Source organism: Myotis lucifugus, unplaced genomic scaffold, assembly GCF_000147115.1.
Source record: "Myotis lucifugus unplaced genomic scaffold, Myoluc2.0 scaffold_148, whole genome shotgun sequence".
Taxonomy (NCBI): domain Eukaryota; kingdom Metazoa; phylum Chordata; class Mammalia; order Chiroptera; family Vespertilionidae; genus Myotis; species Myotis lucifugus.
Window position 1 is genome coordinate 2938435 of NW_005871196.1, and position 11468 is coordinate 2949902.

The 11468-nt window shown below is 46.5% G+C and overlaps 1 protein-coding gene across 1 annotated transcript in view; it reads right to left on the bottom strand.

Moving 5' to 3' along the window:
* The window catches only part of ADRA1A (adrenoceptor alpha 1A), a 93564-nt gene extending 82939 nt beyond the window's left edge, over positions 1-10625 (bottom strand). The window contains exon 1 of the mRNA XM_023759120.1: positions 9307-10625. Within this exon, the coding sequence (XP_023614888.1) occupies positions 9307-10189 (883 nt within the window). The 5' untranslated portion in view covers positions 10190-10625. The remainder of the gene's footprint in view (positions 1-9306) is intronic.
* Between the last annotated feature and the right edge of the window lie 843 nt (positions 10626-11468).

Below are 11468 nucleotides of genomic sequence, written 5' to 3' on the forward strand. Positions count from 1 at the left end.
GAAAACTCATCAGTAAAATGTTGCTTCCATGGCACGAAGGAAAGTCTTTTTTGCATTGAATTGTGACTGGCGGTGAAAAGTGGATTTATTTTGAGAATCCCAAATACACAAAATCATGGGTTGATCCAGGTCAACCATCAACATCGACTGCAAGGCCAAATCGCTTCAGAAAGAAGACAATGCTCTGCGTTTGGTGAGATCAGGAAGGTGTGGTGTATTATGAGCTTCTAAAACCAGGTGAAACCGTTAATACTAATTGCTACCGACAACAAATAATCAATTTGAACCATGTTTTGATCGTGAAACGACCAGAATGTGCCAGAAGACATGGCAAAGTAATTTTGCTTCATGTTAACGCACCATCACACACTTCAAAAGCAGTTAAAGACACGTTAAAAGATCTTGCCTGGGAAGTATTAACCCACCCGCTGTTTTCACCAGACCTTGCTCCTTCAGATTACCACTTGTTCCAATTGATAGCACACGCACTTTCTGAGCCGCACTTCAAAACGAATGAAGAAGTGGAAAATTGGGTCTCTGATTTGCTTCAAAACAAGAAAAGTTCAATTGGGACGTTATCCACAAATTACCCGAAAGATGGGGGAAATGTGTAGCTAGCAATGGACATTACGTTGAATAAAGCACTTTTGATGCTTCTCTTAAATTATTGTGTTTTCTTTGATTACAAACTCCACATTATTAACCGGTACACCTAGTAAGAAAGCTAGTCTAGACCACTGGAGCAAAAGAGGCCACCGATTCTGACAGCCAGCCCCGACCTCTGGACAAATTGGGCCTTGACTCATCCCCTCCTCACAGAATCACCAACCATAAAATGGTGTTGCTTTAAACTTCTACATTTTGGGATGGTTTGTGGTACAGCAAGAGTTAACTGAAAAACTGGTCTCTGATCTTAAAATTATAATGGTTCTTAGATTCGCTCTACACCATTATTTCCAAGAGATCAACCTTTTCCATAGGAATCAAGGGCCTGGTCCCTTTGCATCTGCAGTGAAGCAACACAATCTCTGCCTATCTTGGACATCCACTTGAGTCAAGAGTCCTTATATAGCATTTAGATGTCATTATATGTACTTGCCCTTTTTCTTCACTGTTTTTCACTTATCACCATCTGAAACTTTTCTATGAATTTGTGCAGATTTTCAGCACCATTAGGGCAGGGATTTGTTGGTCTTTATCTTCAGTGATTCTCTAGCTGCCTGGCACATAGTAAATGCTCAATAAAATTCTGCTGAATAAATGAATCATTCACTGCCTCCACCTGATAAGCCCCTTGCCAGCTCTCCTTCCTCCAAACGTCCCTTTTTTTAAAAACCTCACCGGGGATATATATGCTTATTGATTTTAGAGACAGAGAGGAAGGGAAGGAGGGAGGGAAGGAGAAAAGGAGGGAGAGAAGGAGGGAAGGAATGGAGGGAGGAAGGGAGGGAGAAGAGGGAAGGAGAGAGGGAGGGGGAAACACTGATCAGCTGCCTCCTATATGCGCCCCAACTGGAGATCAAAGAACCCACAACCTAGGTATGTGCCCTGACCAGCAATTGAACCCAAACCTTTTTGTGTGTGTGTGCACACGGATCGACTCACCAACCAACTGAGCCACCCTGTCAGGGCTCCAAACATTCCACTTTAAACATATTCTCCCTGGTCACCACTGTGCTGTCTGCCCCTCTTTTTTAACATAATTCTCAAATATTCTAGGTCCACATGAGCCACAGCTCAGCCCAACACTGCCTCCCTTGATTTTTGGACACGCACAATAATAGTGCCTATTTTGTATTTAATGTGTCTAGAGTTCAGACACATATCTATGTGTTCAGTAATTGTGGCCCCTTCATCCCTTTCTCCCTGATGCTCTCTCTTTCTTAGACCTCCAGGTGCACCCACTGCTCTTGGTGACATCCTTATATCGACATGTGTCAGTAATGGTCTATGAACCATATGAATTCTGATAAGATTACCAGCTACCCTGTATAGCATCACCTATTTCATGAAAAAGAAAGCTGCGGTTTAAATCTCAGGCCAACACCTTCTCCACCCAGTACACTTCCTCTGGGACTAGTGGTCTCCAGACAGAGGATGAAAGAGGCAGAGATAACACATACACTTCCGGTGCCTGATCTTCCCCGTGAGGCACATTGTTCACCCTTTCTTCCTTTATATGTTGAAGCCTAACACCTTCATATTCTCTGTATTTGTTTCCATGACCAAAATTTGTTTTTTAAAAAACATTCATTCTAAGGTATCAATGATTGATAGAAACTTCAAACGTGATTCTCCTCCCATGAAGGGGTTCTGAATTTCAACCAAACACTTAGGATGCAAAAAGAAAACAAGACTAGCAACACTTAGACTTGAGAGCAGGCAAGTCAGATTCCTTCCTGTAATCACTCTGTTCAGTCCAGCAACTAGCCCAGCCCTGATGGGGAGCAGCTGCGGAGGAAGGGAGTATGGGGTCAGTGAGGAGACAGAGCCTTTTCATAGTACAGAGGAGAGACCTTCGGTGATGAAATGGAGAGTACTCACTCACCCTTTATCTTGAGCTTAGTCCTCTGCACGTGGGTGCTTCACTTTTCAGCTTTATATATCACATTCAACTGTGCCCTGGTTTTAATTTCTATCTTAACTGTTCTCTGACAGCCTAGCACAGACCGATAAACTCTTCTTCCCAAGAGAATACTTGTTTTTAAGAGCTCATGTCCCTTGTGTATGATAATATAATGACATAGTTATTCTTCTGTACACATTTTGCATGAAAAATGTACTAAAAAACAATAACATCTCATTGGTGGCCCAACAGAAGTAATTAGCCTTCAAATTCTTACTTAATCAACAGCAATATTTCTAGAAGCTTCCACAGCAACCTTCAGACATGGTTAACTGTTATATTTCTCAGCCCTGTTAATAGTGCTTTGAGGATCATTTTCACAGACTTGTGATATGTGTTCCTAATTTGTCTCCTTAAATAGATTGTGAGGCCCTTGAGGGATGGGAATGTGCTTTATCTATCATTTTATTCTGTTTAACTCCGTGCCTGCTACTTACTATTCAGTCAATAAATCCTGGACGATATAGTATTTTACTTATTTGGTGTCAAAAAGAAACTGTGCACCACAGACTTGGTAGGTTTAGGGCTTTTCACCCTACTGAGCAACTTAGTTGAATACTGTTAACTATAAATTTTCAATTTCCTCCTGTCACACCACATTATTAGGATTTAAAGGAAGCCCAGTGATTCCGGGTACTCCTCTCTTACTACAATTCCCTTCCATCATAGCATCTTCACCTCAACATTACTAACTCCCCAAGAGATCAGATACAAGAGGGAGGCTCTGCTTAGACCAGATCCCCTTTCCCTAGGGGACCTCAGGACCCAGCCCATCGTGTTCAGCTTGGTCACCACTAGAAGTCCCAAGCTTCCAGTCACCTATCATCACCTGAGCTTTTTCCACCATCTGACTGTATGACCCCTAATCTGATCCAGTTTATGTCCCTTCACTAACACCACCTCTTCACTGTGGTCCCTAGATCTAGTCATCAGCAACAGTCCCTATTAATCCCCAGCCTCTTAGCTGTTAGAGAGCAACATACAACTTTTTTGACTGGGCTTTAAATGTATGACCACAGGTCTCAAACAGGACTCTTCAGGACTCTACTAAATTTCTATAATCTATTCACTCTCTCACTTCAAAGGTTAATATTTCTTTTGCTCCTCAAACAACCATCATTTCCTATTCCTTCCCCACTGTGTTTTCTCATCACTTCTCAACCCATTTGGGCATTGAATCCCATCTCCTCCCTTGCATGTACCACCAGCATCTTTCTATTCCATCATTCCCATCAGAGTATAAACATGATATCCCATTTCCCACCTCTGAAAATTCTCTCTAGATCCTTTCAGCTACACTCTATTTCCCAGCTCCACTGTCTAGCAAAATCTTTCCAAAGAGTTGTCTATTTCACTGTTCCCACTTCTTCATTTTCCATTCTCCCTAGAAAGCACACAATCAGGCTTGTTTCCATCACTGCACTGAGACTATTACCCTCAAAGGACCTCTTCATATCTACTCAGACTTGCACTTGGCCAAGCCCAGTGTTGATTCCCAGTCCTCCTCTGACTTGGTTTGGCAACTGTAGGGGACACAGCTGATTACTCTTGTCTTCTTGAAACATTTCCATTCAGTGTTGGGGAACATCACAGTCTCCTCCCTGGCCACTCTTCAATTTCTTTTGCTGGTAGGTTCGCCTCCTTTTCATAACCCTCAGACATCAGAATGTCCCAAGGCTCAGCTCAGACTTTATCTGCCTTTTCTCTTTGTACTTTCTCTCTTGTAGATTCTTCCATTTCTGTGGCTTTAAATATATTGATGTGTCCTAGGTTTATATAGTAGCACAGCTTCTCCTCCTAGCTACAATTCATATATCTAATTACCTACTGGGCATCTCTACTTATATGTCTAATGGACCCTTCTCAACATGGGCTATATAAGATAAGCACTCATCCTACATGCTCCTACCAGCCACTCACAACCCTGTCACTCTCCAGTTTTCTCAATCTCAGTAAAATGCACTATTTACCCAATTATTGAGGCCCCAGACCTGGAAGCTATCTTTAATACCTCTATTTTTCTCATGTACCTATGTGCAAACTTGTCAGCTCTACCTTTGAAATGAGTACTGAATGTGATCACTTCTCATCACCTCGACCTGTTTCACCTGAGTGGAGGCATCAAGACCTTTCTTTCCTTGACTTCTCCAATAGCCTCCTAACTGATCTCCTGGCTCCCACTCTCACCCCAAACAGTCCACTCTCCACCCAGAATCCTGAGTGATCTTTTCAAAACATAAGACCAGCAACTCACCTACTAAAAGACCCCCCAATAGAATGGCTTCCCATCACAATTAGAATGATATGTAAACTCTACTTTGGTCTCACAAATGCACAGTACTCTGACCTTGTCTATCTCTTCATCCTCTTTTTGAACTTGTCTTCCCCCTCATTCTCTGTAGTTCAGCCACACCGGCCTCTCTGTTCAGCCTTGAACAGGTCAGGTTCTTTCCAGTTTCTGCACTGGCTGTTTGCTCTGCCCAGAAAGCTCTTCCTCCAGACTTCTTGCTCCTCACTTCAATCAGAACATCACCTCTTCAGAGAGGACTTTCCTGACCTCCCAGAGAACCCCCACGTTGTCCTGCTACTCTCTAGCCTCTTATTCTGTTGACATTTTAAACAGTGCAAAGTAATCCTGAATTCTTTTTAATATTAAATGAACTTTATCTTTATTTTTTAATTAATAGTTATTTTTAAATACTAACTTAAAATTAAGTTATATCTACTTGAATAAGAGGAATTGTAGCATCAATTAAATAACAGTAGCTAAACAAGAAAAGGAATCATCAAAATAACTTTAAAGAGAAAACAATATACATGTTCTGAGAGGTTGTGGATGTCCAGGACCCAGCTGCTGTGGAAACTGAGGCAAACCTCAGGTGACCCTGGATTCTTGAGCTCTTACCGTAATTCCCTCCTCCTTCCTGCGGGGCCTAATGACCCATGGGATCCCCTGACTCCTCTGGGTCTCTGTGGGCTGTGGGTGGAGCAACAGGAGCAACAGGGCCACTTGGGAAAGGCTGGACCTTGGACTCGACCTTGGCCAGCATTCGCCTGTTGCGATCATTTTCTTTCCTCACCTCCATGCGCTTTCTCTCCATGGCTGTGTTCCAGCTTTCTTAAGCCCTTTCTCATGGAAGACGGTCTCCTTTGCCTTGGTAGGAAGTGCTTCTCTCCAGTTCCTTGCCCAGGTCTTTTCCATCTTCCTGTAGGTTGCAAATCTGATATGCGGAGTGCACGTATCTACAGACACGTTGAGAAGTTTCTTCTCCATTTCTAAGCAGCTCGTTTCCTCCTCGGTTTTTTCTGAAGTTGTGTTAAGTGATCTTCATATGACTTCTGCTGCTGAGTCTAACTTTTTAGGTTTGAATTTTCATGCTGCAAAGATGCTTCCTCAAATTGGAGATTAGTTATCTGTCCTGGGAGCTCTTCCTTCACTTGCTTTTCTTCCCACAATTGCCTGGCTATTTCATGATGTTCTTCTTCGGGACTTTGAGGACACATTGAAGATGGCATTATCAGGGACACCCTTCAGGTCAACTTGCAACCGAAGGATGGGGTGATCACAGTTTTCTGCTTTCCTGTTTTGTTTGACCTGGCACTTCATGTGACTTAGGTGATCTCAGGTGAAGGGATGGTCTGTAGCAGTTTTTCAGCCTCTGATATTACTTGACTGATTTTATCCTCCAGGACCTGCTCTGTTTCTGTGTTTGGCTCCAGCCTGTCTTTCTCCTGCTCCTTTTCCTGGACTCACTTACTCCACCTCATATTAGTGGAGCAGTTGTGGACTTTCTGAAAAATGAATGTTTTCATTAAATAATTTTTTATTTTCTTCCAAAGTTGCTCTCCATGGATTTCTGATGTTTTTGAGATGGGTTTTCATGTCAGCTGGGAAAGTTTAGGAGACTGGCTCCTCCATACATTTGCAGAGAGTCGACCTTGTCCTGAAGTGACAACCTGCTCAGGTCTGTGTTCAGTGCTAACAAGCACAAGGCCTGGCCTCCACCACAGGCAGCCTGAGGGAGTCCTCGGCACATGTCACTGGTTCAATATTCTTACGACATCTCCCACAGACTTCACTGGGGCAGAACACCTTTAGCCTAGTGCCCTCACATTCCTAAAGTGTGCCATCCCCTTACTATGAAAGACACCCACACACAGCACAGACCAGGACCTCCCAGGGAAAGGCACGGAGACCTGGGACGTGTCTCAAGCTCTCAGAAATCTCCAGCATCGCACAGGTGCTCCAGGACCCGCTGGAAGGTGGATGTGGTGGCGGACAGTAGGTTTCCGTGGCCGGTCGGGCTCACAGCTCTGCCTCCAAGTGCCAGTGTCCTATGGGCCACAATTGGCCACTCAGAACCCTCCAAGTGTTCTGTCACTAAGGTAAACAGATACCCAGAAACCCAGGAAGAACAGTTGGGCTGGGGGAGGGGAGGACAAGGGTTCTAGAAGACAGTTTCCCCCAGCTGCTCTGAAACAGAAAGTGACCTCATGTCTACAGGCACTGGGGCAGGTGGAGAGGCCGATTGCAGTCTGGAGTACAGAGTTCACATCTACGCCTTTGACTCCCCCATAAAGTGTCCCTTACTACTAACACCTTGCATTAATAGGGTGCATTTGTTACAATTGATGAACCAATATTGTCACATCATTATCAACAAAAGCCCATAGTCTACATTCGGGTTCACCCTTTGTGTTTCATAGCTCTGTGAGCTTTGACAAATGAATAATGTCATGTATTTATATCACATTATCATACAGAATAGTGTCACAGCCCTCAGAGTCCCCAGTGCCCCATCGACTCATTCCCTCCCTCTTTCCTCTTGAACCTCTGGAAACCATTGATGGCTTTCCTTGTTCTGAAGTCTGATCTGTCTGATATTAATATATCTACTCTTGCTTGCTTTCTGTTTTTTTAATTTTTCAATTACAGTTAATATTCAATAATATTTTATATTAATTTCAGGTGTATAATCCTGAATTCTTAGCCTATATTTATTTGTTCATGTCTATCTCCCCCAAAAGAACACAAGCATCTTACTGTCAAGAACTTTTCCTCCTTGTTCATTCTAAGCATCTAGAACAAGTGCTCAATAAATACTTGCTGAATGAATGGATGCAAGAATAAATGAGCAAACTTCAGGAGGGAGTAAGAGATGAGATGTAGAAAGGTAGGCAAGCTGGCAGAGGCTCAGGTAAAGACTGTTATTTAAATAAATTCAAAGCTGTGAAGTACTTCCAGGAGCAGAGTAAGCAATAAAAATGGACAGACACAAAGGAAGGTGAGGCAGAGGACTCAGAAGGGCCTCTGTTGGAAGGAAATTTCTGCAATGATGAAATATTCTCTATTTCTGCTGTCCTAAAACAATAGCCACTGGCCACATGTGACTACTGAGCACTTAAAATGTGGCTGGTGGGACTGAGGAACTGAATATTAATTTTCTTTCATTTTAATTTGCATTAAATAGTCACATGTGGCCAGTGGGTATGGCATTAGACAGTGAAGTTCTAGAACCTGAAGAATCCCTTCCCCCCAATGTAACTTCAGGATAACAATACATACCTCACATTGTGAATTGTTGAAAAGATTAATGCAATAAAAAGCCTTGTTAAATGTCTAAAACAGAGGTGGACCTCAAAAAAATTATAGCTGCTATTATTACAGCATTGCAAATTAAAGTACTTTTAAGTACATACCATGTAAATTTGGCTCTAAAGTGCTGGAAACAGGCTTTTAATAATTGTTATCATAATTTTTTGTTTGCTAGAGTTAGTGGATAACCAATGTGTAGGTCTGTCTATATTTGAGCTCATAAACTAAAAATAGCAAACAACCATTTTGGGATCTCAGGAAGGCCTTTGCAGTGATAAATGACTATTCCAAGTGGATCCACTTGCTGATCCTTCTAATGAGCTAATTAGTTTTAACAACAGCTAATTTAACATTTGCAAAATCTGGATTTGTAACATTACTGTATTATTTTCAAACTTTGTCTTCTGCAATTTCCCAAATGCTTTGGATAAGAGTAATGTTAGCTTTAATACTTACTATTAAAATAAAGGGAAAAGTATTTTATTACTGGAAACATTATGTTGAACTTAAATTGATTTAGACATGATTTTTTTCCTTGTCAGAGGCTCACCATACTTTCTTCCATACTGAATCCAGAATATAAAATTAACACAGATATGTAGTATAAGCAGACCATTATAATGAACCCTTAGGAATAACCTAATCTAATAATAAAATTACACATTTGTTCAAGATAAGCATGGGCATATGTTTAGGTGAAGAGAATGTGCAGTCCTTAGCAGCAGAGGTGGACATAGCATCCCACAGACCCTGCCTAAGTGCTGGTGGAGACTCAGTTTGAATGAGGGCTTAAAGGTACTGAGAAAAGTTGACACTCTTATTAAAGAGGCCAACTAATCTGCATCACTTGGAAACCACTTCACCTTACTTGAAACAGTGCCCTGGGACATAATATAAATGAGATTGGAGTGGAAAGGGAATGGAAATTCACTTTTCTAGGAGGAAGCCTTCCCAAACTGCCCTCCTGGCTTTGCTGTTTGAAATGCAGATCCTTTCTGGGCCAACCCCACCATGAAGCTGCGGTAGCAGAGCAGGAAGAGGGTGAAGACCCTAAATACTAAGATGAGATGCTGTGAAGACTTACCTATGGGCATCACTAAGAAAAAAGGCAGCCAGCAGAGGACGAAGCAGCCGACCACGATGCCCAGTGTTTTGGCGGCTTTCTTCTCCCGAGAAAACTTGAGGAGTCTCACAGAGAAGTGCGCTTTGTTCCTGGCGCTGGGCATCCCCCTGCCTCCTACCGGGGCGTTTTTCCGATGGATGCGGAGCGTCACCTGCTCCGAGTCCGACTTGTCGGTCTTGAGTCCCGCCTTGAGGCCCCGGCTCTCCCGCCGGGCCACCACGTAGACCCGGCAGTACATGACCAGGATGATGGCGAGCGGCACGTAGAAGGAGCCCAGCGCCGAGAAGAGCACGTAGCCGGGCTCCTCGGTGATCTGGCAGATGGTCTCGTCCTCCGGGGCCGGCTGCCTCCAGCCGAACAGAGGCCCCACCGAGATGACGAGGGAGAGCGCCCAGACGCAGAGCAGAGCCAGGAGTCCCCTCTTCTGGGTGACGATGGTGGGGTAGCGCAGCGGGTAGCTCACGCCAATGTAGCGGTCAATGGAGATGATGCAGAGCCCCAGGATGGACGCGGTGCAGCACAGGACGTCCACCGCCGCCCAGATGCTGCAGAAGACTCTGCCGAAGGCCCAGTAGCCCAGGATCTCGAAGATAGCGGAGAAGGGCAGCACGGTGGACGTGAGCAGAAGGTCGGCCACCGCCAGGTTGACGATGTAGTAGTGCGTGACCGAGTGCAGGTGCCGGTGGCAGGCCACGGAGAGGATCACGAGTATGTTCCCCAGGACCCCGAAAATGATGAGGCTCCCTAAGATCACCCCGAGCAGAATGGCCTTGGAAATGTTCACCGGAGCCTGCGGGTGAGTGCAGTTGGAGCTGTCTGAGGCATTTCCAGAGAGAAACACCATGGTCCTAGCCGGCCTGCCGGGCGAGGTCCGGCTCTCCACGGCCACCCCCGGGCGGGGGCGGGAGCGGAGGCGGGATCGAGGGAGCAGGGAGTCAAAAGGTCTGGGCTTGGGGGAGCCTTGCCCGCTGGGGTTGGCCGGGGGTGACAGAGAGTGCGCCGATGGGAAGCAACCCCTGCCAGCCCTGGAAACTCTCGGAAGGCCACGCCAAGGGGCAGGGCATGAAAGGCGACATGGCGGGGCGAGCGGGGTGTCCGCGGACGCCCTCCACCCGCTGCTTTGGACCCAGACCCCCCCTCCCTACCTACAGGAGGCTTGGCGCCACGCTCGAGGAGACAAGTTGCAAAATGCCGCCCCGGGATTATGCGAGTCCTCTATTCCGCTCTGTCTGATGCGTCCTGATGAGAAGATTCAGCATTCTGCACATCAGTTGGGATTCTCAAATCCAGCGCCAGTCTCCCCCACAGCCCACCAGCAAGCAGCGGTCTGCCGTCGACTCTTACAGGTGGGGACCTTTGACATCTGGACCCTGCCGCCGGCCCGCAGTTACCCACCGAGTGGCCGGCCCGCCGTAGATCCAGCTTCTAGGCGCGCGGGCGGGGGACGTGGATGCGAACTGTTCACCAAGACCCAGGGTCGTCAGCCGGCGTCTTCCTGAAAGAGCGCGAAGAGAAAGACGGGGTGTCAGCCAGGCGCACGGGGGTCGAGGTCACGGGGGATCGAGGTCGTGCGGGGCTCCACGAGGAGGACCCGGCGGGGAGCCCGGCTGACTCTGCGGTACCAGAGCGGCTGGCCCTGCGGCAACAGAGGGCCCGCGGGAGGGGCTCCGCGCAATGCCCCGGCCGCTGGGAGCCCGCCCTGGCGCGCTCCTCCGCGCCACCGCGGGGTTCAAATCCGAAGCAAATAAATCCCAAACTGCAGCTCCTGGCGGCCGGATGACAGCGAAATTAAAATCCCCGAAACCCGCCAGGCGCCACTGCAGCTGGCGCGTGTGTCTCACCAAACTGAGCGAGTGGAACAGAGGATCTACCCGGCTGCCATCTGAACAGGTCGCTTTGCAGCCACCTGGAGGGGCGGGCGGGAGAGGGACCGCCGCGTCCCGGGGACCGCAGTGCCGCGCGCACGCTCGTGCCGGAGGAATTCACACTTGGGCTTGCGGAGCGCGTGGGTTTGTCCACCAGCCGAGTCGGCCTGAGAGTCAGGTCCCGAGCAAAGCCGGATGGGTCCCCAGGGCTGAACGCGACCGAGATCAGTCCAGGATTCCTTTTCCAATCCACAGGGT